This window comes from Chionomys nivalis, chromosome 8 (genome assembly GCF_950005125.1).
Source record: "Chionomys nivalis chromosome 8, mChiNiv1.1, whole genome shotgun sequence".
Classification (NCBI taxonomy): Eukaryota; Metazoa; Chordata; class Mammalia; order Rodentia; family Cricetidae; genus Chionomys; species Chionomys nivalis.
This window is the reverse complement of record NC_080093.1, coordinates 91,471,850-91,497,426: the sequence shown is the minus strand read 5'-3', so window position 1 is coordinate 91,497,426 and position 25,577 is coordinate 91,471,850. Positions and strand designations below refer to the sequence as shown.

General features: G+C 49.7%; 1 protein-coding gene across 2 annotated transcripts; it reads right to left on the bottom strand.

Annotated features, from left to right (window-relative positions):
- Window positions 1-56: 56 nt before the first annotated feature.
- Window positions 57-23,681, bottom strand: Apbb1 (amyloid beta precursor protein binding family B member 1). Of its 2 annotated transcripts, none has more exons than XM_057777934.1 (14): window positions 23,535-23,681; window positions 15,899-16,633; window positions 9,302-9,477; window positions 9,148-9,204; window positions 8,984-9,069; window positions 8,810-8,873; window positions 8,295-8,444; window positions 7,803-7,930; window positions 7,293-7,407; window positions 7,060-7,144; window positions 6,736-6,819; window positions 1,005-1,120; window positions 692-868; window positions 57-610 (listed from the first exon to the last, which is right to left on the bottom strand). In XM_057777934.1, the coding sequence occupies exons 2-14, from the start codon at window positions 16,617-16,619 to the stop codon at window positions 443-445; spliced, it is 2,127 nt and encodes a 708-aa protein (XP_057633917.1). In that variant the 5' UTR covers window positions 16,620-16,633; window positions 23,535-23,681; the 3' UTR covers window positions 57-442. The 2 variants fall into 2 exon arrangements, with proteins under 2 accessions (XP_057633917.1, XP_057633916.1); XM_057777933.1 differs by lacking the exon at window positions 23,535-23,681 and adding an exon at window positions 23,192-23,318.
- Between the last annotated feature and the right edge of the window lie 1,896 nt (window positions 23,682-25,577).

Genomic DNA, 25,577 nt, shown 5'->3' with positions numbered 1-25,577 from the left:
GGAGCCTGGCAGCATGATCCTGACTGAGGAGTTCATGTGAGCTGGGGAGACACACAGCAGCGCAGACAGACTTTATTAGTGATATCAGTACAGCAGAGGTGCCCGCAGGACAAGGGAGAGGGGATCCATGCCGAGACCAGTCCCCTCCTGCCCTGCTGGGCCTTTGAGGGTGGGGCCTGGCTTGGACCAGTTCCTCCTGCTTCACCTCAAACACTGGGGATGGAGAGCCCAGGGCTGGCCTTGCTTCTGGCCCTCATGTCATTAGCTCAGTGTAATGACTTCTGTGAAGGAATTCAATTTCTCCCAGCTCCTAGGTAGGGAACCCCAGCTACTGAGGAGGGGCAGCCTGGGGGACATGAGGCCTAGGAACAGTATCCAGGGCCCCTAACCCTTGAGTTCCCTGGGGCCCAATACAAGCAAGTGGAGGAAGGATGGGATTTCTTCATGGGGTCTGGGATCCTAGACGTTTGGGCTTGAGGGAACCCCACAACGACTGAACACCCCTGCGGACAGTCCACCCTACGCGTCTGGCAACTGACTCCGCAGGGGGTGCTGGGAGGCAGGAGGTGGAGGTCTGGGAACGAGCATCCAGACACTTCTGGTAGCGGAGCTGCAGAGAAGCAGAGGGGCAGTCACTCTCCATCTCAGCCCCTTAAGGTCACACCGCTATCCCACTCCCCTCCCTGCTTACCATGCATGCAGCCTGCACAGCCTCAGAGAGGCTGGCAGCATTGGGCTCGCACCAAAACATGTGGCAGCAGAAGGAGGCTGGGCCGGCAGCCATGATGAACGCAAACGTGTGTACATCTCTGCCCACAGCCAGGAAGGAGAGGAACCGAACCCGGCACTCCCCCAGCACTGCCTCTGTCTGCAGGGAAGGCACCCAGTTAAAAAGGAACACCCAGGCCCTATCCCATTGAAGCACACCCTTCTGACAGTCCTCACCAACTTGACGCCCCTCCATGGCAAAGCTCAGTCACACTTTCTCCTACCCCGCCCTTTACCTGCTGGTGTAAGATGGTGAGAGTGGCAGGGGCCACACTGACGTGGCTTGGGGTCCACTGTTCACGGCTACTGGAGGACAGAACTGACTCCAGGGCCCCATTAATCACATCCACCCCTGGAAGACACAGAGACAAACATGACAGCTCTGCCGGTCAAACTCGGGCAGCCTGTGGCCTGAGGATGTTGCTGTCTAGGTCATCCGTGACCTCAGTGACTCCCGACCCTTGCTCTTTCTATCCTGAATCTCCAGCTTGGTTTTCTTCACTGACTCTCGCTTCAGTCCCCTAAATGGAAGCCCCTCCCCACCCCCCCCCAGAGCTGCGACTTCCCCATCTGTTACCATGCATATTCAAACATTACCTGGACTCTTTGATACAATAGTGGCTTCCAGTCAGCCAGGTTCGTCCTCTCTCTCCAGACCCAAACTTTTTAAAATATTTATTTATTTATTGTATTTATTTATTTATTTTATTTTATTATGTATTTATGTTCACGGAGGTCAAAGGACAACAGGCAGGAGTCAGCTCTCTCCTTCCACCATGTGGGTCCAGGAGACTGAACTCAGGTTGTCAGGCCTAACTGCAAGTGCCTTTACCAGTTGATCCACCTCCAGGCCCGGGTTTTTTATTTGTTTGTTTGATTGTTTGGGTTGGATTGTGGTTGTTTTGTCTGTGAGACAGGGCTTCATTGTGACTTCAAAACCTGGTATAGACATGGAGTCCAGGTCAGCCATGGCTACACAGTGAGACCTTGACATGAAAACAGAAGAGTAGTAGCTAGGAAGAGGAAGAGGCTCAGCACTGGGGTCAGCTGCAGCGGTGCGTGATTACCCAGCACTGTGGAAGCACAGGTAGGCAGATCTCGGTGAGTTTCAGTCAAGCCTGATATACACAGTGAGTTCCAGGACAGTAAGAACTATGTAGAAAGACCCTATCTCGAAACCAAAACCAAACTAAAACAAAATACACACACATACAAACACATCAATCAAACAGTAAGTTCAACAGGAGTGGGAGGAGAAGATATGATAATAGAAGGTGAATATAAACAAAATACATTGTATACATGTAATGAAATATAGCAAAACTCATTATTATATATAACTAATATATGCTGATAGAAACATTCAAATAAAAAAGGTCTCTCTGGAAATGGTGGTGCACACCTATAATCTCATTACTTCCACAGAGACAGAATGAATTATACGTAGTGAGATCCAGGTCATTCATAGCTACCTTGTCTCAAAAATCAAAATCAAACAATCCCATAATGGTCTCCTCCACTTCAAAGTCCTATAAAATCACAGACGTGGAAGGCAGAGTCAAAAGGTTCACCACAAGTTCAAGGCCAGTCTTACCTAAACAACTTTCAGTAAGAGCTACTAGTGAGACAGGTGTGTGTGTGTGTGTGTGTGTGTGTGTGTGTGTGTGTGTGTGTGTGTGTGTTGGGGGGGGAGGGTGATATGAGGGGAAGGATGCCCTGAAGGACATTTATTACTAATAGCCAAGTCCCCAAGGGCTTTTTTTCAGTGTCCACTTTAGTCTTCCTGACTACCATCCTAGGTCTCACCTGGGAAGCCTTCTCCAGGGCATGGAAAGGACACTCTTTTTGTTGTTGTTTTGGGTTTTGTTTTTGTTGTTTTTTAAGATATGTTTTGCGTGTGTCTGTGTGTGTAGTCCTAGCTGTCTTGGAACTTTCTGGTCCTGAACTCAGAGATTCACCTGCCTCTGTTCCGGAATGCTGGGATCAAAGGTGAGCACCACCACACCTGGTTTCAGAGATAACTCTTATCAAGGTGTCTTGTAACTGAAGAAACCCTCTTTCTACTGTGGGTTACGGTCATTTCAAGGACAGAGACCAAATGTGACGGGATTCTGTTTCTCAGTCTGACACGGTTCATTTGCTGAAGGTTTCAGATACACAGGAATGGCATCTGATATGCTACACTAAGGCAGCAGGGGCATACGTGTGGAAATGGGAAGTCTAATAAGGCAGGAGTGCACAGGAGGATGACGACACAGGAAGGAGCAGATGGGCAGAGTCACGCTGCAAGTCGCCAAAGCAAGGCAGAATGGTGTGATGTCTACGACATTTAAACTGAAGCGATGGGAAATTTCAAAGTTCATGGGGGTGGAAGAATCACCCAAGTCAAATGAAAGAACAAGCGGATGATCTTGGGGTGGAGCCTGGCTTCTGAGTCTGTGGTGGGTTGAGGGAGATGATCTAGAAAAGGCAGCTGGCTGAGTGTGGTGGCATACACCCTTAATTCCAGCTCTTGTGAGGCAGAGGCAGGTGGATCCCTGAGTTCAAGGCTGGCCTGGGATACAAAGAGAGTTCCAAGACAACGAGGACTACACAGAGAAACCCTGTCTTGGAAAAAAGAAAAAGAGGAGGGGGGGAGGGAGGGAAGAAGAGAGGAAGGGAGGGAAGGAGGGAAAAAAGGAAGGAAGAAAGGAAGGGAGGGAGGGAGGGAGGAAGGGAGGGTGGGTAGCTGAATTCATAGATCAGGGTTAAAAACCTGCACTCCTATTCCCCTATCCTGCTCATCTCTCCCCTGCAGCCGCTGTCATTTTCAGATACACTGCGCAATGCACGCCTCTTTGATTGTCTCTTCTCGCTGGAGTGTAATCCATTCGAATGCCAGACCATGCTCAGTGCTGTTCACTGATATATGCTGAGATTAGAACGATGCCTGGCACAAGTAAGGTATGCAAGAATAACCTACTGGATAGATGGGTGAACCCTGTAGCTTCAGGGAGGACACTGTTTAAAAAAAGGGAGGGGATAAAGAGGGAGCACAGGGTTGGCAAGATAAATCAACAGACTTGCCACAGAAGCCTGATGACCTGAGTTTAATCCCCAGATCCCACGTAAAGGTGGAAGGAGAGAACTGACTTCTCAAGGTTGTCCTCAGACTTCTATAGGTTAACAGATGCACACACGCATGCACACACGCACGCACACATGCATGCATGCACATTTTGACAGGAGTGTACCGATAAAAAGGAAGAAGTAACCTAAGAACCCACTGGTCCAAAAGCCCTGTCTTTGAAAGGACAGACCCATGGAAGTGACAGGGTAGCCAAGGATTGCTTTGGAATTGTGAGGTCCTGTGTATAGCGTCAAATGAAACGGAACAGTAATGAGTTGGGGCTTATAACTGGAAGAGTCAAGGGGGGGTTAGAAGTTGTGGGTAAGAAGGAAACCAAAGCCAAGCAAGTCCCCAGGTCCGCAACCTGTTTCTGTTCTCTGAGAACCTGTTTTCACCTCCAGCTCCTGTTCATTATTCCTTCATTCTTTCTTTCTTTCCTACTTTGATTTCTTTTGGAAGGAGGATCTTAGTTATGTAGCCCAAACTAGCCTCAAGGTCATAATCCTCTTTTCTATGTCTCTCGAGCTGGGACTGCAGGCGTGCACCAGGATGCACCACAACAGCCACCATTCCTTGGAGTCCTCTCTTTGTCTCCTCCCACCTCTTTCCTGTTGTCACTGTCCTGGAAGCGTCATCTTCCTCCACGCAGACATTAAATACTGGAAGACTACAAAGGTGACCTAACCTATTTTCCCTTTCACTCTGAGCTGCCCATATTCTGGTGCCAACCTCTGGTGCCATACTTAGGACTGACTGTCTCTAAAACCTAATAATGCCCAAACTTCTATCTCAAGTCCAGATCTCTGATCTCAGCTATGGACAAGACCAATGAACCTAGCTGCCAACCTGATTCCCACTTAGTTTGTCCAAGGGTACGTTGAATTTGGCGTATTTAAAACCGAACTCACAATCCCATACCTAAACCAACCTCTGCTAGTATCTGTTACTTTTAGCTGCTATCCAGTTAGCACTCGGCTATCAAGTCAATGCCAACCACTCTTTAACAATGCCTTTAAGTCATCCGTAATGCCTCTGCCTCTCACCCTACTGATGGTCACCAACGCCTACTGACTTACAGTCCTTTTCAGCCCCGCTGTTGTCTAAGATACTCCCAATACCAACTGCCATGAACGTCAATATCCTCCTGCATTCCCTACATGTTCTTCCATCTGTTCAACATCTTTCTTCGTGGTACAACTAAAGCAAGCTTTACTATATTCAAATCTGTCCAAGAACTCTCCTGAAACATGTACGGTTTGGGTACATGTCAAGTGTTCCTCACAAAGGCCCATGTGTTAAAGCCTCAATCCCCAGCCCTGTGACTGGAAGCTCTGGAACCTTGAAGAGACAGGAACAGCAAGAGGTCTGTCCCTGAAGGGGACTGTAGAACTTTGTCTTCTTCTTCTTTTGTTCCCAGGGTGTGAAGGGAGTAGCTTTGCTGTAGGATGTGACACTGTCACAGACAAAAGCCAAATCATGAGCCAAATAAACTGTTTCTCTTTCAAAGTTGATTACCTCTGGTGTTTTTATATAGTAATGGAAGCTGGCCAATGCAAATGGCTCCCTGTATCTCTTACCTTGAAGAAAATATTAGTATCCTAAACTAGGGGTCTCTCAGTTTGACCAGTGCACATCCTCAGCACAGGCCTTTACAACTATCTCTTAGTGCTTCCCAAGTCCCAGTGTCCCCTGCTCTGGACCCTCACACACCGTCCACTCAGCTGAGCATAAGATTCCCCTGACCTGGCCTGCCTTCATATAACTTTAACACATCTAATACTGTTCATATTTCTCAGCTCACTGAACACTGTCACGAGAAGACTGTTTTCTTTTCTTCCTTTTTTGCATGAGGGAGGTAGGTCGAGGAGACAAGGTCTTTCTCTGTAGCCCTGGGTACTCATTATACAGCTCACCACACTGTGGAAACCCTGTTTCAGCTTCCCAAGTACTGGGATTACAGATGTCACTAGACCTGGCTTCACAGAAGTGTTTTCTGGTTCCCCAAATTAAATGAAGGTCTTTGGTTACACCTTGCTATTTCCTTTCCATAAAGGACTTAATTTATAATGACATTTGTTTGATTGGTTCCTGTTTACTATACTATAAGTTCCCATAAATGCCATGAAAGTTCGGCTGTGGCCATTTTCCCCAGTGCCCAACACAGTGCCTGATACAAGGTTTCAAAGGCAATTGTTAAGTTAATGAACAAACAAATGTAGGTTCTTTGAAAGCATGGTCTCTTGTCTCATTTCATTATCTGCAAACAGGTATTACTGTAACTGTTACGTACGATTATCAAGAATTAATGAGGGTTGGAGTTTTAACTCAGTGGTAGAATACTTGTTTGTATGCCTGAGGATTTGGGTTTGATCCCCATCACCTCACACACACAATTAAATAAAATACTTTTTAAAAAGCCTTTATGTTTCACAATACCAAAACCTGTGTCAATGATACTTACTGCTTCTTTCTCTGGATGCTCACGGCTCAGTTAAGACTGAACCCAGTGCCAGGCTAAGGCCGTGCGTTTCCAGAAACTCAAATACCTACCTCCCAAGCCCATCAAAGCTCTCCCATGGGATGGGGGTTCAGGGGAGAAACTTTCCCAATGAGCCTAGCTCAGCACTCGTCACGTGATAGCTGTTCACTATCACACAGATGGAAATGTGCTCAGTGGAGCTGCAGGCAGGACACAGGGCAGGCGGGGACAGAGCTATAGGGAGATGGGATGAATTCTGAAAGGCAGGGATCTGCCTGCCACAGATGACAAGGTCCAAGAGAAGCAGCCCCAGAAAGTACAGGGTGGGGACAGAGCTCTAGAACTGAGGGGTGGCCCCTGAGGAAGAGTGCACACGTACCAACAGGTTTAGCAACAGGTACATTCCCGAGGTAATAGACTTGGAACTTCTGTACCAGCTCATTCTTAGGTGCTGGGAATTCCACTGTGGAGAGAAGAAGAGGGTCGGCCGTTCTAGCCTGCAGCAACGGTGCAGAAGCTATGCACTTGCCCAGCCAAATCCTCACCCCCACTTCTCCCTGCCTCCCTCTACAGAAGCCCCTCTACTTAAGTAAAGCATCCCATCTCCACATGCTGTGCCTGCCTAGGAACCTGTGCCTCTTCTTGGGTCACCTCACCGTAACTAACAAAGCTGAGCTGGGCCTTGAAAGGCTGTAGAACTCACCTTGGAAGGGGACATCCACAAGTTTGGAGTGGTCCAGGGAGAGTCCATTCACCAAGCAGCGAGCATTGCGCCGTTCAGACATGATCTGAGGAGTGAATGGGGGTAGGGGGATGGGATCTGTCAGAGTTACATCGCCCTGAAGATCCCACCTAGTTACCCACCAACTCAGCAACCCTGCCCACACCCTTCTAGAGCAAAGGTGACAGCTAGTCCAGGGAGTGGAGGGGCCGTGCCTTGGAGCAGATCTCATGCAGGCTGGTGGCGATGTTCTTGGCGGGTGCCTCACAGCGAAACACGTGGCACTTGAGCATCTGGGTCAGCTTATCACGAGCTACGTAGGCAAAGTCCCTGTTGGGGGAGGGTCACTTCAATGTTTCCTAGAACCATCAAGTACCAAGCCTGGCCCCCACTCCACCCACATCCTCTCTGTCCGTGGCAGCTCCTACAGGGCTTCTGCCCTGGTGATCTGTAGGTTCTGTCTTAAGGAGACAGATAGGTAAGCATGCTGAGATGGGGGATAATGCCCAGCATAGCACATGAGAAGGTACAGGGCACAGTAAGGGGGCCTAGGTGCTTCGAAGCATCAGGTCCAGGCATGGGAGGGAGCACAGCCAAAGCAGATGGGCGTCAATACCTCTCTCTGGGTCCGGCAGCACAAGAGAGCCAAAGAAGAGATTAGAGAAGAGGATTCTGACTGCTGGGTGGATGAGCCCCACCCTCACCCCACAGACTCTTGTGCTCACCTTCCACTGTCCCGCCCGACGCCCCACACGCGGATGCTGACGATGGGCTGGGCATGAAGCAGCGCCTGGCTCTGTGGCTCCACCAGTTTTAGTGTCTCATCCTCCAGCTGGAGCAGCAGATCCTTTCCCTGCAAGCCCAGGAGGCGGGACTCAGTGGTACCCCAGTGGGAAGGTGGCAGAGACCCGCCAACTCCAGCTCAAGGGACATTAGCCACCCCCAGGGAGGAGCAGGGCTTATTTAACCATCAGACCACCCAACTGGGGGCCTTACTCCAATAAAGGTTCCCATGGCCCTTGTCATCCCCGTCACAGTTCAGCAACCGCCCCTCATGGTGTCAGCCTGGGGTTACACATCCAGCCCATGGCATACTACTTAAACCAACATCCACTCCGGTAGCCTCACAACCCTCTGGGAGACAAGTCCAATCTCCCGCATCTCACAACTCCCTGCATCTCCCACACTCCCACCACCTCACCAGCTCAGGCCCTCACCTCTCCCCAGCCCCCAGACATCGGGTCATGTAGATTGTTTTTATGGTAGGAGAGCTGACGGATACAATTGTTAACTGCCACGCTGCTGCGTCCTGGAGCCAGCTCCTCCTCAGTCATCTCTACCCAGCCTAGGGAGCGCACGGCGAAACACTGCCAGACACAGAAGAGGGTTAGGGTAGATCTGAGATAGAACTGGAGGTGCCCTGGGCAGAGGACAGAGGGGCTCCTTATTTAGAACAGAAAAGGTGGGGTGCATTCTGAACCAAGACGGAAGCTCCACACACAGGACATGGGCAGAAGAGACACCAGATGATCCAAGCCTTCAGAGTCCCCAGGAGACCCTTGGGCCAACTGAGTTAAATACTGAAGGTGTCAGAAGACTGCCCAGCTCGGACACACAGCCCTGTGACGAGACTGGGAAGAACTCCCCGTTTGAGAGCTGGCTGAGACCACAGACACCCTCACAGCACACCATGGGGGCCTGCTTACAAAATGGGTGTTGGTCTTGAACAAACCTTGATCCCTGGGTTGGCATTTCGTTGGGGCAGCTTCTCCTCCTCTTGGGGCAATGGTTCCGGGCTAGAGGCAGATGAGAACACTTGACATGGTACCCCTGTTTTTGGGGTTGTCCCAATACCCCTTCCACACAGAACCAGCCTACCTCTAGCCCACTGTGCCTGGTGACTCACCTGAGGCTCTGAGCTGGGAAGGGCAATGTCCCCTCCTCAGGGTCCTTCAGCCCCAATTCCATTGGGGCCTCCTCACTGGGTTCATCCTTTTTCAAAGGAAAAAGGGATCGAGGAATTAGGGCCTTTTCCAGTCACCCCCACAATGAAGCTAGTCTTTCATTTACCTTCCAAAATTCTCCTTCCTCAAAGCCTTCTTGGTGAGCAAAGCCGGTCCAGGTAAGCTGGAGAGGGGATGGTACAGGGGTGGTAGTGTCACCTTGTCCTGGCAGCACAGCCCCTTCCACCCCTGGCATGGAACAATAAGCTGCTGAGTCTCACCTGGGATTCCTCTTGTGGGCTGCTCCCCTGTGAAGGCGAGGCTCGGCCTGGGGGCTCCCACTGGGTGGTCCCTGTTGGGATGTGCCAGTAGTAGGTCCCTGAGGTGTCCTGGACCCTCATCCATCCAGCTGGCAGATCGGAATCCGTCTCGAAGGCGTTGGGGTTCCAGAAGGAATCTGCCAGGTAGGAGGCTCAGTGAGGGCCAACCCACCCAACGAGCAGTCAGTAGATGCCCAGTCCCCTTCCCAAGCCCCCATGGCTGGGAAGGAGGAGCCAAGGAAGGGACAGTATAGTCCCTGCTTGCTTGTTGAGTCACCAGTGGTGAGCATGGCTCAGACCTCCTCGTGGGCCCTGCTGCTGCCCAATGTGGCCACATGGAGGGAAAGAAGAAAGCAAGGAGGAAAGAAGGTGAGAGAAGGAGTTGAGTGATCCCAGTTCACCTCTTCATACATCGTGCATGTGCGTATGTCTGGCTATATAAAGGTGCACACACTGACAGTTCCTGTCCATGTGCACACGGATTCACAATATATGTAAGCCCTACTACACACCTGTGCAGCCATAAATAGTACACAGCACATAGAAAATTCTGGAAGGTATCACATACAGGTGCACTTGTAAATTCAGCAGCAAACATAGCAACACCAGTTACATACTCATGTAGAGCTTTGTGTATATACATACATACATGCATGCATACATACACACACACACGCAGCCCTACCACAAAGATGTGTACATACCACACCACCAAAGGCTCCCAACATATGTGTGAGTACCACACATACAGGTGAGGACACACTCAGACACAATACATTATCAACCCTTGCCACCTCTGTGCAGTCACTACACACACACAGACACCCACCACCCAGACCCCCACACACAAATATGTCATGCACACACATACAGACTACATATCTGTGATATACACCCTCCTCTCCTGGATCTAAATCACTCCATCCTGTCATCCAGACTGTGTGCCCTCCACTTCTGTTCTCTTTGTCAGCCCCGCCCCACATCACACCCAGCCCCATGCTGCCCCTCACCTGGACTGTTGTCCTGCAGGATGATGGCCAGGAAAAAGTCCTGGGAGAACATGGCGCTTACTCCCTGCCCCTCCTGCCTCCACCCTCCCTCCTCACATCCCCTTCCAGCCCAGCCAGCTGGGCTCACAGCCTGGTGCTGGGCTGCAGAGAAAAGCTCATCCCGCCCCCTTCTCACCAGGGCAGAGCGTCTGCCAGGCAAGATCCTCCTCCGCCTGGAGTTCTCAAGGGAGGGGCCAAGACCACCATTCTAGGGAACCTCCTTGGGATGGAGATGGGATGAGAAGAGGGGCTCATGAGACCCCAGCTCCTCCTATTCTACTTTCCTTACCCTGGTTCCCCTCCTCTATCCTGAGTCTCCATCCCATCCTCCAGCAGTGACATCAATGACACAGTTAAGCCAGTTTTACAAACACCAGGAGACTCAGCCTCGTGGGAATAGCTCAGCCACCTGGGGCCCTGCAGAACCTATAGTGCTCAACATAAACAGGGTGTGGCTTCCAACCCTCAGGGATCTGTCCCTTATCCAGACCCTACCCAGCACTTTCAACTAAATGGTGGTCTTTGAGAGCCTGAGCCCTAGCAAGATTGAGGATTTGAGGCTTCCCAGCACCACCCCCCTCACCTGCCAGGGCCCAGCTAGGCTGCAGCGTCTCCTCGGCAACCGCAGCAGCACTGGGATGGCTGGGAGCGCCCAGACTGCTGACGTGCTTCCCGTTACCAAGGATACCAGGAATCCTGACTGGTCCAAGAGGCAGCACTGAGGGACAGGCAGTCTTAAGACCCAAGCTGCTGGGTACCAAGACACAGAGGGGCTGGGAGTGGGTGTGGCTATGCCAAGGTGTCTCCACACCTGACATGAGTTAGTCAGACGAGGCGCTCCGCCATCCTCAGCCTGCAAATGAGGTAAGTCCGCAGACACCCAATGAAAAGGGGTCCTTTGTGCCCATCCACCTTCTAGGCAGCCATCACTGTCTCCACCCTCACTATCCCACTCTACTGAGGTTCAGCAAATGTGTGCTTTCCCCCAGACCCTCCCCCTTCAGGACTTTGTTGCTAAAACCTTCCAGGAACACCAACCCCAAGGGCCCTTGCCCTCCCCAGCCTGCTTCACGGTGGGTCGGGCATTTCTGGAATGTGGGGAGCAGTTTACGGTTCCCCTGACTGAGTCATGCACACCAATCCATCTGCCATCCCTGTCAGCCCGTGCCTTCCTGCTTCAAAGAGCTTCATCCTTCCGATCTGTCCTGGAGGGGGCAGCTCCTCCCGCCTTGACCATCTGGGAGGCCCTTCTGGAGCTTGGCACATCTCTCTCCAAGCACAACCCAGCCGGGGCCTTTGCTTCCACACACGCGCATTAATTCCACAACCGTGCACTTTCCTTCAGACACTCACGTGATCCAGATATCATTATGGCCTCCCTCCCTCCCTCCCTTCATTCACCCATGAATGCCTTAGTGGCTTAGGCAGGCAAACTAGTTTGCTCAGGAGACCATGATTGTGTAGTGCTCCTTCTCCCCTCCCCCTGTGCACATCACTACTACAGTCCGACAACCAGCACGCTTTAATGTGGATTACTGCAGAATCCTCTCAACTGGCTTCCTCTGTCTCCACTACGGACTACAGCCTGAATGGTTCTTAGGAGATGCCAAACCAATCAGGTTCCTCTCCAGTCTAATACTCTTAACTGCTCTCTCATTACCCTCAGGACAGAATCCAAACCCCTCCTCGGGTTTTAGGTGCTCTTAAGAGCCCCTAGTTGTCTGCCTCTTAGGCTTGCCTCTGACAACTCCCTAGTTCTCCTCCCTCCCTCCTAGGTAATTACTATTACTATTACTAGCTACATTACTCAGTCCACCTTCAGACAACAGTGTAAAGAGAGCTCTCACTGCAGACCCATCTTCCCCGCTCCCGCAGGATGGCAGGGCACCCTCCTTCTGCTCCTCTACCCACCTGCTTATCATCACTGATTATGGCTGTCTATTTCTGTCTCCTCACCAGACACTCAGCACTCACAAGTACTGAGAGGATAAGAACATCTTTGTCCTGTCAGGTCTGTTCTCAGCATTCAGGACAAGGCCTGGCTCAGAGTGTGACTCCAACACAGGTAGGGAATCCATTAATTCATGACCCATTCACACCGCTCACTCAATTCACACAGCCCATTCATCACCCATTCACACTATTCACTCAATTCACACAGCCCATTCATCACCCATTCACACTATTCACTCAATTCACACAGCCCATTCATCACCCATTCACACTATTCACTCAATTCACACAGCCCATTCATCACTCATTCACACTATTCACTCAATTCACACAGCCCATTCATCACCCATTCACACTATTCACTCAATTCACACAGCCCATTCATCACCCATTCACACTATTCACTCAATTCACACAGCCCATTCATCACCCATTCACACTATTCACTCAATTCACACAGCCCATTCATCACCCATTCACACTATTCACTCAATTCACACAGCCCATTCATCACCCATTCACACTATTCACTCAATTCACACAGCCCATTCATCACCCATTCACACTATTCACTCAATTCACACAGCCCATTCATCACCCATTCACACTGCTCACAGTCCATTCATCACCAGTTCACACTACTCACTCAATTCACAATCCATTCATCACCCATTCACACTACTCACTCAATTCACACAGTTCATTTAGTCAAAAACTACTTTGTGGAGATCTCAAAATGGGGGAAAAAACTTTTGTTCTATCCTACCCCATTTCTACTTAGCAGAAACCCACCATCTGTGACTCTCATAAAAGAAGAAACACATCCAAGAAGGAACAAGCAGTAGCTGGACCCCTCCTACTGCTGGGACTGGCCTAACACCTCCGCAACCAACAACCCCTAGACTCCAGGAGTCCCCTCTCACTCCTCCATGGCCTGTTGAGACCACTGGCCATGCCCAGCACACCCTTAGTCCTTCTGTATTGCTGTCCTCCCACCGCAGAAGATCAGAAATGCTGCCACCAGTGACGACAACCAGGCCTCTATTTGGCCAGCGACTCCTGCCCAGGGTAGCAGAGGAAACCAACTGTAATCAGCAGTGAGGCGAGCCTCAGAGAGACACATATGACCTGCACAGCTCTTCTGAAAAGCCAGAATTAGTTACTGACATTTAGAATTTGGGAAGTTTACATTGGAATCTAACTTTCGGTGTGTAGATCTTTTTTTCTCTAAACTCAATCCAATAAGTAAGTAACTTGAATAAAATGAAAGATGCTCCCTTTACAGAGGACGGAGACATTGGCCACCAAAAGCCACTAACAGCACACAAGGAGAAACAATTAGACTTTACCTTTGGTATTGTACCACCTATGAGGTGCCCTCCTTGCAAAACAAAACAAAAAGCCACCAAACCAGAATCTGACCAAGGCTCTAGAACAATCTACTAGTTTACACAAAATCCAGAGGAAGAATATATTCAAAACTATTTGGAGAAAGAAGCTAAAAAGTTCAGATCATGGAAAACTCAAGACAGAAAACATACTGTGTGCGCAATCAACAGAAAAATAAAGCAAAAGTTTATACACGTTCAGGAAACTTCAAAGTCAGGCATTGTGGCTCACGCTATAATCCAGCACCTGGGAGAGGCAAGAGCATCATTACCAGCTGGAAGCCAACCTGATCTACATAGCAAGTTGTTAGTTCTAGGTATCTAGGATTATAAAATGAGTCCCTAACCAAGCAAATAAATAAACGAATAAACAAATTAAAAGAAAGAGGAAAGGAAAGAAGAGCCAGTAAGATGACTCTTCAGGTAACGGCGTTTGCTGTCAAGCAACACCTGAGTTCAATCCCCTAAACCCACATGTTAGTTTTTATTTTGGTTTTTGGTTTTGTTTTTTTGTTTTGTTTTGAAACACGGTTTCTCTGTGTAACAGTTCTGGCTGTCCTGAAACTCACTTTGTAGACCAAGTTGGCCTCAAATTCACAGAGATCTGCCTGCCTCTGCCTCCCACGTCTGGGATTAAAGTTGTGCGCCACCATTGCCCGGCAAAACCCACATGTTGGAAAGAGAATCAACTCCTGAAAGTTGTCCTCTGACTTCCATATGCATGAGCATGCATTTAAAACAAAACAAAAAACATAACCATTGTGGATATCAATTCATATAGTTCTCATCTTTTCAGAAGGCTAAGTGGGACAGTTACCAGACAACTATGCTAACAATAAATAATCATTTGATAGTATGAGTTCCCTTCCAAAACACACAGATAAATATACGCAAAACCAGGCTGCGTATGTAGTATGGTGTGGTTCATGACTACAATCCCAGCACACTCCGGTGGAGACAAGGACCCAGCAAACCTGGGGTCAGCTGAGGTTACAGAGCGAGACTCTCTGAAAGGAAAAGAATTAAACACACACACACACACACACACACACCTAGATTGAGGCTCAGCAGTGAATAATAAGGCATTGATACAGCAAGATTAACTATGCATTAATGATTATAAAAATGGGTAATGAACAGGTCAGGCTGTCATCTCTACTTCTGTATGTGCTTGAGAACATTCAGTTGGGCTTTTCAAAAAGAGAAGATAAAGAGCTCAGGTATCTGTAATGCATCTCCCATGCCAGCATCCATTTAGTAGAGTGTAGACACTGTTAGCACCTTGAGAAGTCAAAGTCAGAGTCTGTCTCCGCATCTGTCTTTCCAGGAACAGAACCTAGGTTGAGTATGCTAAGCAAGTGAGCTATCATTGACTCAAGCCACCCCCCACTGAAGCTTTTCTTATATTCCCACACTCAGATCTTTTGGGCTGTAGCTACAGCCACAGTAGGGAAATCTCTACTCTGTATAACATTAGCAAATACAGAGTCCCAACTTTATTAAATGGGTCGCATTTAGCGATCAATCTTTGTTCTCCAGTATCTATCTCCCTAGAAGGAAGCACAAGTTTACTTTCTTTGTCCCCTAACTTTTAGCCAATATTTCATTCCTGAAATGGCACCCTGGCAACGGCCATAATGGCACTCTGCAGAGGGCATGTGGTTCATAAGCAGAAATGAACCCTCCCAGTTTGCAGAGGTGGAAAGCGGGAGTAGACATGACTCTCCCAAGTCCACCTTGGTGCCGTGCTGTTCACAGAGCTCACTCAGTCTGGACTCAGAGCTGCTTTAGCTTTTAGCTGTTATGATACAGGACTATCTGTGACCCTCGGGAAGCTATGACACTTGTCGGGGCCTTTTTCTCATCGTTTGTAATATGGACATAGAAAGAGTATCTATGTCACAGCATTACTGTAATTATAAGTACCACAGTGCTGACTAGAGGGTCAGTTTCTTAGTAAGTGCTCATCAAAGCAGTTAGTCTACACATCAACCATGACAGCCCACACAATGAATAGATACACCCTTCACGGCATGCACGACAGACAGACCTATGGCCAAGCACCCTCTGACTGAGGCAGCAAGCTCTGCACCTCGTTCTCGGGCTGGCCCTGGCTTCTGCATGACTCCATGCCCTCCCATACTGCCACATCTAGCTCCACATGGTACCTGTGTCCTCTGGGGAGCCATAGGACGGGCTGCCCTGTGATAAGGTGGCCCAGCTTGAGTCCTCATCACTGGCTGCACTGTTCCGCATGCCAAATAGGAGGCTAGCGCTCTTGCTATGTTCCCGGGGGCCATCCATGAGGGCCTGGGGCCCAGAGGGGACTTCCACACTCTCCAGGGGCTCGGGCAGCCCTGGAGGAGAAGACAAGTCCTCCTCTTCCTCTTCTTCCTCCTCGTCTTCATCATCCTCCTCGGCCTCCCCTGCTGCCTTCTCCTCTCCTTCATCTGGTCCCTGTTCCTGGGTGTTGATGATCAGGCCGGGTCCACAAAGCCCTCGGTTGGCTGCATTGTGAGCTGAGAGCTCCAGCTCAGAGTATAGATGAATCAAGCCTTTGGGACCCAAGGGTGCTGTCTCAGCCTCCTGGCTGGCCTCTTCTGCCAAGGTCAACGTCACATTTCGGTTCTGGTCTCGATGGGCCGTGGCAGCCCTCCGAAGCTGGTTCTGGCCTTCCTTTAACCACTTGGCGTTGGCGGGGCCTGGTTCAGGCACACCACCCTCTCCCATAGCATTGCGAAGGTCCTTGGGTACCACAGCTGTGGCTTGCAGCTTGGCGTTCAGCAGCTGGTTATGGGCAGCGTGCAGGGGCAGCGGGAGGCTGAGTGCAGGGCCTCCGTGGCTGTTAGCATTAATGGCCGATTGGCTCAGGGATGATGGAACAGACATGGCCTTGGCAGATCCTGCGAGACAGGAAGGAGAGACCATGTTAAGTAGTCCTGTTTCTGACCAAGTCTTAGGTTCTGTCTCTCATCTTCTTGTGCTCCGTAGGCCAGCACACACCAATACATGCCTCATGAGCTACATTCCCATCAGACTGCAGCCCCACCCCCACCACAAGCCAGGCCCAGCTCTGCACCGTCTTTCCCTGGTGTTCTGGAGCAGCACAGTAGTGCCTGCTTTCTCCTCATCACCAAAGGCAGAGTGTCTGCACAATGGCTCTCTGTGCATCCCCACGCCCCACTTGACCAGCCGGGGCTCACTGTGCCAGGGACATAGCCAGCACAGGACAGGCTCGTGTGTTTTGGATACTAGACACTGACTATCCCTTCCCTCCTACCATGGTGTTATCTGGACCCCCCTCACTGCCAGCCACCCTAGGCTGTATTATAAATCACTCATACCAGCCATCCCTCAGCCCATTCGACAATAATGACTGGCTAAATAGGACAGATGGGTGTGTAGAGATGGCAGACAATGTCCAGGAGAGCAGGCCACAGAGAAAGGGCCTTCAGCTCCAGTTCTTGGCCATACAGAGCCTTAGTATAGACAGTGTTTGTCTGTGAAATATCTCACCTAGGGCACCAGTCTCTGCTGCCAGTCCTTATAATGCTCTGGTCCCCTCAGGAGTCTCTGATCTGGAGCCTCCAGCCTTTCCAGTCTTTTTGTGCAAGGATCACTTTATCGGAGAGACCTTCCCTATATATCTGTTTTTTAATTGCAGGCTACCTCTCCCCAGCTTAGTAACCCCACAGTCTTCCCAGGCATGAACTTTCATCTACCAATATAATTTATCATTTGTGTTTTTATTTACTTATTTATTTATTTATTTATTTATTTATTTATTTTGAGACAGGAGTTTCTCTGTGTAACATCTCTGGCTGTCCTAGAACCAGGCCGGCCTCACACTCACTGAGATCCACCTGTCTCTGCCTCCCGAGTGTTGAGATTAAAGTGCCTCCTGGCTTCGTCTGTGTTTGTTTACTGACCTCCTGATGGCTAAATTCCATGTTGGTCAGGATTTTGCATTATTGTTGTTGTTTACAATACCGCATTCCCAGCCTCTAGCAATGTCCTGGCATAGAGCAAGAAGCAGGAGCCTGGTGATTAGCAGTCACCGAGGAAGTGTATAGCCTGCCCTCACATCTCCCCAGACCCCAGTTATGCTGTGCTCTGGATCCGCCTGTCTCCGCAGTGGCTTCTGGTACCTTGGTCACACTCCTCCAGTCTGCATGTGAAAGGGGACCCCTTCAGTATCAGCCACTTCTCAGGTGTCTACCACACATGCCCCGACCAGGTTCTAAGTATGACTTATCCTCAAGGGTCCCTGGACAGCCTCCACAACCCAATCAACCCTTCTCACTGTCAGTGACCTGTGCTGGCTATTCTGTGACCCCTGCCTTCCTTGGAACCCCCACACCAGTTCTTCCTCCTTGATCACCCACTACCCAGTCCTCCACTCTTAATTCTTCTCCCTGCAGTCTACTGTCACTCTCCCGCCCAATAGTGTCACTCGAAGCTCTCTCCTCCTCCTGGACCCTTCCTGGGCAACAGGACCCCCACTGCATACCTCTTCCCCCCATCTCCATTCTCTCTTGGCCTTCACCTGCCTCGGTCTCCTCTGCTGCCCATATGGAGTGCAGCTGTCATAGTGTACCTGAGCAAGGCCCCCATCTCTCCAGGCTTGGCCCAGGACCCGGAAGCAGGAGTCACAGTTTGCATCTCTACCATTTCTAGCTCCTGCGAATGTAGCACAATGCTAGGAACGTGCACGAAACAAATGAAAAAGGTTTCTGTGCACGTGTGTGCCTCACCTTCACGTTTAACTAAACTGTTGGGCTGCCCTGCGGCTCTACCTGGACTGCGAGCAAACCCATGGTCTCTGGAATCAATGGAGAGGAAAAAATAGGCAGTTCTGTCTCCACCCAGAGCCACAGTAATTTTCCAAAAATGGAAACCACATTGTGTCACTCCCTGGTTGACAAAATTAAAGGGCTCACCACTGACTTTAGGATAAGGTCTGAGCTCAGTTTACAGGATACCTGAGAGGCCACTGCAGCCAACTCAGCCCCTCTCAGCCCCCATCCCCGTCACACCTTATATTCAGCCATATGAAGTACGAGAGGCTCTGGAACACATCAAACAAAACCCAAGCCTTTGTTTACACTGTTTCCTCAGCCTGGATTCCTCACCTAAAAAGGACCATCCTTTCCTGTGTTCCACAACAACCAGCGTCACATGCTATTGGAATATATGGCACTCTGTCGCACTCAGAATTACAATATCATCAAGGATAAAATGTTGTGTGTCTGCCAGAGTGGCCACTGTGTGGAAGGGAAGGATGGATGAAGGGGACAGACGCTGGGGAACTAGAAACCTGGAAGTGTTGAACTGGCTGGGAACAGATACCAGGAAAGTCTGTACAGCCACCTCAGGCTTGGGTAGGCAAAGAGATCTTAGGGAAGGTGCTGGAAAACGATGAAGGAGCCCTAAAAGGCAGGATGAGACAGGAGTCCCGGTCAGGTGAGGCTCAGGTCTGTGTAAAGAGGGAGGAAAAGAAACACCTAAACCAGTGCTGTGGCTTAATGACTATCCAGTGGCAGCTAAGACCCCATGCCCCTGGACAGCTCATGGGACTTCAGGAAGGATGTGTTCTCTGCAGCAGAGGTGGACAAAGCCATGTTTCTAGGTCAAGCTGAGGCTGACCTTCGTGACACTGGGAAGTGTACCTGCAGAGAGCAGATGTTTTGTGGGTCAGGGCAGAGCCAGGTTGACTTTAAGGAGTCATGACCTTTGGCTCCAGGGCAGAAAGCGTTGAAGTAAGAAGTGAAAAGTCTGTTCCAAGTGCTGAGACAGAGCTGACTAGCCTGAGGCAACATGACCACCACCTTCTTACTTATGAGAAAAAAAAAAAAAAAACTACCTAGTTTCTTCAAGAAAAAACACAATCCAACTCCTTTCTCACTGGGATTATCCATAGTTGGGGCAACTCAAAGGATAAAAAAGGGCCAACATGGCTCATTAGGTAAGGGAGCTTGCCAAAAAGTCACAAGACCCAAGTTTGATTCCCAGGACCCACATGGTGGAAGGAGAGAATCAATTCCATAAATTGTCTTCTGGCCTCCATACCTTCACACCTTCACTGTGGTGCATGCACACCTATATCCCCTGACACACACACTCATATCCCCCCACACCTATATCCCCTGACACACACACTCATATCCCCCCACACCTATATCCACACACACACACACACATACACATACACACACCTATATCCACACACACACCTACATCTCCCCATGCCTACATCCCCCCCCAATAGGACATGGATCCTCCCCAGGAGGAAATCACATTCTAGGGAGTCACTGTATAGCTCCTTGCTGCATAGTAGGACACAGACATCTAGAACAATTACTGGCACCTATATGCACCTTCTTCTTTTTTATTTTAATTATGTTTATTTATGTATTTTGTGTGCGGTCACACCCTCACCACAGCACACGTGTAGAGGTCTAAGGACAACTTTCAGGAGTCTGTCTTATTCCTCCACCACATGAGGCCCGAAGAGGGAACTCAGATCATCAGGTCTGGTGGCAAACACTTTCACCTGCTGAGGCCATCTCGCCGGGCCACGAACAAGCACTTTTTATTGACGATGCAGTGGTGGAGGAAGAACAGGACACCATCAGAGCCTGGGACTTCATGCCTGCGCACCAGTCGGAATTCTCCTGGATCATCCGTCCTCTCCCATTCTCTCTGTCTCCTCTCCAAACTCACAGGAGAAAGGGAAGCCATTTGGGGAATATCCTCAACCATCCAAACTCGATGAATCTGTTCTCCTTTCTCTTTTTGCCTAAACCAAGTGCTGCACCTACCACTTACATTCTCTCAAGGTAAGAACAAGATAGTTCTTAGCCTGACCTTCCCCTGAGCTCTTCAGTGCTTTTCTCTCCGCTCACTACGGCCAGCCTCCTCTTCCCTCCTGGATTTTCTACCCCTGCTTCAGTGTCAGCAAGAGAGGTAACCACACCTACTAAGGTCAACAGAGGCTGTGGCATTTAACCGGTGGATGCCTAGTTGGCATGTGTACTCTCGGGAGAATTTAACCCCGTGGCCCCCACCCAGTGTTCATTCATAGCTCCCCTGCGCTATATGCCTGGATTTCTTTCCATGCCTATGGATGTTGTTTTCTTGGCCTGTTAGACTTCCTTGCTTGCTCATCTTCCTCTCACCCATTACAGAGTGGGTTTCTCAGTTTTACTGTACCCCTTTCTCTTCCTTGTCCTGTATTCAGTAGAAGTAGTCATTCATGTGTACAGATTCAGCTGTCACCTATACAATGATGATTTCCAAATCTCAAGCTCCCTCACCTGAATTCCAGACACATACAATCAACTCTCTACCCAACAACTCCATCTACCTCTCCCAAAGGTCTCTCAAACTAATACATTCATTCCTGTTTCTCATTCCTATCCCCTCATCTCATTCTCTTTCAGGGGCCATGGATGAAATGACCACCCATTCTGTTGTCCAGTATTGAACAATCCTAGATCCATGTTTCACCCTTGCTGCTTACAGTAAATTCATTCCTAGACAACGACCTCGTTCTGAGAATAAAAATTCTGGACTTATCCACTCTGTAGTACCTCCACTATCAACCACAATCTGTGCCAAAGTCAACGACCTTCTGGTCAAAAACCTTAGCATTGTCTAAATTGTCCTGTTAGTTTGCCCATGGTCTTCCTCCCCTCTGGGAGGAACTCTTATAATTGACCTCTCCAACCAAAGCAGCTTTCTTTGATTCCTGGAAGGCATCATGGTCTTTGTTCTACATGGTTTCTCTTCAGCCCATTTCTGGGACTTCATTATACTAACTTCCCCTTTACACTCTAGTCAAACTAAGCAATTCCTCAACGCAACCTTCCCTTGACCCCTTCACTCTGACCCCCAGCCAGTCTAGCTGCCGTTCTTGAGGTCTGTCAAAGCACTGTGCATCTTCCTTCATGTTTAGCCTTTCAATGCCATTCTTGTTTGACATCTTCACAGACCCTCATTTCTCTATGGACAAGAGCCAGCCTATTCTGTTCTTTGATTAAATCCTTAGTGCCTTGTAAATATCAGGAGCTCAAATCCTATCTGAATAAATGATTAGACGCATTTTTAAAATGACCATTACGAATCCAATGCTGATAACAGCTAAGGGGGGGTAGGCAATGGGGTGCGATTGGAGCAGTTGGGGGCATCTAGAGTAAGTTTGACAAGAGTTAGAATCAAGTGAAATTAACAGACCCAGGAATTACTGAAGTAGTGGGTGACACAGAAAGGGGTGAAATTCTGTGGCGGAGAGAGGGAGTGTCGCTCAGAAAACCACTGTGAGCAGAACCTGAACTGAATGGACAGCTGCCATTTTGGGGTCTGAAGGAACAGCAGATACGGAAGTAAGGTACAAGGAGAACAAGAGATGTGAAAATTAATTCACCTTGGAGTCTACAGGTTTGAAATTCCTGTGGGATGATGAAAAGGGTGCCGGAGGCCAGCTGGGCATATGTGAGTTTGGATTTCATCAGAGTGGTCTGGGCCAGACAAATAAATCTGGGACTGGACAGTTTACGTATTAAATTTAAAGAGCTGGAAATAGAGGAACTGGTAAGGGAGAAAGGACAAAGTGAAAGACCGCAGCTCAGGCCAGAACCCAGGGCCACATATGCAGAGAAGAGAGAAAGAAGAGAGCACCAGAAACTGAGAAGCAGCAGACAGTGCCTAGGAAAGAAACCAGGAAAACCTTCAAGGAGACTGAACTGGCACAAACCAGCTATACGCTCCTCAAAGGTAACAGGATCTCGACAATGGGTCCATTGAAGTTACAGGGAGGGCTCCGGTGACCTTGCCTGGAAGCTCGGGTGGACGTCAGAGAATGGAGTGGATTTTAAAAATGAATGGGAAGTTGGGGGTTCGAATGCAATAGACAAACAGAACTCAGAAGAGGCTGGGAATAACCTCTGAAATGGAGGGGGGAAACTGCTCCGAAGAGCACTCAGCCACTGCTAGGCCTCTCTCCGGCTGACATGAGAACCTCGCCGGCCCCAGGGCACACCCCTCGGTCGCTGAGGACAACAGAAGGCAGCTTGACAGATCCCAGGCCTGGGACTCTAGACTGGAATCAGGCGACCTGGCTCCTACCCGGCTCCAAGTCCCCTTCCCAGCACTAGACCTCCCCTCCCCCACTCTTCCACCGCCCCTCGCTTTGCTCCCCCCCCCCCCCCCCCCGCCACCTCAAGGCATCCTAGAGGATCAAGAAGCATAGCTATGGGGAGAGGATCGGTGTGAGTATGGAAGTGAACCCTGTGGAGGGTGGTCTGCAGGCCCGCGGTAGGAAGGCGAAACTGGGATGAGGCAGGGGGATCAGGCCTGGTCCGGAGACCTAGACCCTGCGAGGAAGGGGCTGCAAGGGCTGCAGGCTGCTGAGGCTGGGGATCCCGCTCCCGGGGCTGTGCCGGGGCAGGGGCAGCTCCTACCTGTGCAGCGAGGCCCCAGGCCCAGGTGGCGAAGGTGGCTCAGGCTGCAGGGCTCCCGCTCCGCCGCAGCTTCTCCATCACAACATCCCCCGCCCAGGAGCGCGCAGACCGCGGGGCCGCGCCCCGAGCGGCGGAGTCGCGCACGGGAGGGGGAGGGGCGCCATCTTGGCCGGGGCGGGGCGCGCTTGCCTCCGCGATCTGCACTGGCTGCGGCTGCCCCAGCCGCACCCTGCAGACCCTTGGCCCTCTGCGAGCCCTGCGGCCCATGCTTAGCCCGCCTGGCTGGCTGCACCCGGCTCCCAGGACCGCTACCCAGCTCTCCCTTTCCATGCCACCAACTCACCTTTCGCGTCCGCGAGGCCCTGGTACTGCACAGACGCCGGGAGACGCTCCTGGAGCGTGGAGCCTGATCCCCACTGGGGCGGTGCTGAGACCGCGGCCGCGCCTGGAGAGGCTGGCAGCCGGCTGCTCTCTGGCTCTTGTGGCAGCACTCCCTGACGTCCTGGGGATAATAATAGCGCGTATTTATTGACCGCTTGCTCTGTGCCAGGCTCTATGTTCAACCGTTTGCATGCATTCATCCTCAGATCAACACTATGCAATCCCCACAATTGTTATTCTCGAATTTGAAAGGCAGGTGCTGACATTGTGAAGGGTAACGCGACTTGCCCGCAGTCACAGAATAAACTAGACCATAACTGAGATATTTCTTAACACTCTGCTTGTGTCTCTGAACATAAAGCGGTGACACAATCCCCCACCCCGGCTCCCGTTAGAAATTCACTAAAGGAAAGTGTAGAACGAGAGTGAAAAATATGAGGAAGAACTGTTGGGTGCTTGCTATATTCCTGTTCGCTGCTGGCCCTGCGTGGGCAGTGAGGTAGGTCTTAGCAGTCGTCAGATCGCTGGCCCAGATCGCATCAATAATAAAAAGAGGCAGAACCCCTAAAAGCATGGTCCCCTGAGCTTTAATCGTGAACTCCGAGCATACTGAACAATTGATTGGAGATGCATCTAACAGTGCCCAAAGTATATTCATTATTTCATCTTGTGTTTGTCTTCTAAGGAATTTTCCAGAAGTGGAAAAGTACATGCACACGCACATACGAGCACACACATGCCCATGCGAGTACACACACACACACACACCAGATCTGGATGAATGATCTTTATCATACCCTGACTAGTTCAAAGCAGGTACTCCAAGGTTGTCTTTGAATATATTCTTACTTATCTTGTGGTACATATAAACGTTTTTTTAACTTTTTGTTGTGGACATTCTCACATATGTGCAAAAATAGAACAGTGTAACAAAACCCCCAAAGTCCGTCTCTCAAAAGTTCATTGCAATCTAACAAGGGCCTATAATATATAAACCATGTTGGTTCCCACGCAGGACAAGAGGATCCCCAAATGAATCTGGTTTAGCACCTGACCCGAGTCCTTGAGAAATGAGCAAGGTTTTTCTAGAAGGATAAGGTATCCTTCTCATTCATTCGTTCACTCTCAACAAGTAATTATAATGTGTGAGGCACTGTCCTTGGTGCTAAGAACACCCAAAGGAACAAGGTGAGAGAGTTCCTGTTTCCATACCATTTCAAAGTTAACAGAAAGAAGAGACAACAAGCAAGTAGTTAGAAATATGGTGTCTTAAAGAAAATGTACAGGGCACTGTGTGGGTAGGGTTAGTCTGGCCTGGGAGGTTTGGAAAGCCCACACGGGAAGTAGAATTTAAATACGAGAACAGGATAAAGGTAGTAAATATTAAACTGAAGAAGAGGAAATTTTTCAAAGTAGCAAGAGGACAGGAAAAGCATGGGTGCTGCTATAGTTAAAGATCTCCACCCAAACTCACGTTGAGTCAAGAGGACAACCTGAGTTATACATAGTAAGGTCCTGTCTCAGCCCCTCCCATCCACCCTGACCCCAGAAGTCACAAGGGTTCTGCTTTCATACATGAGTTTATCCATTCATGGGTTAGTGGAATAAAGGGTTATGTGGAGGACAGGTCTGTTATAAAAGCCAGTTGGTTGCTCTTCTCTCTCTCTCTCTCTCTCTCTCTCTCTCTCTCTCTCTCTCTCTCTGTGTGTGTGTGTGTGTGTGTGTGTATGGTTTTATAAGACATGGTTTCTCTTTGTAGCCCTTGCTGTCCTGGAACTTACTCTATAGACCAGATTGGTCTCAAATTCAGAGATACTCCTGCCTCTGCCTCCCAAGTGCTGGGATTAAAGGCATTACTACCGCAGCCCAGCCAGGCTGTGTCTTTTTTATGCACCCCCCTCCTCTTACCATATGATGCCCTGTGCCATCTTGAAACCCTGCAGAGTCCTAACAGCAAGGTGAACCTCACTAAATGTTCACCTTGATCTTGTACATCCAAGACTCC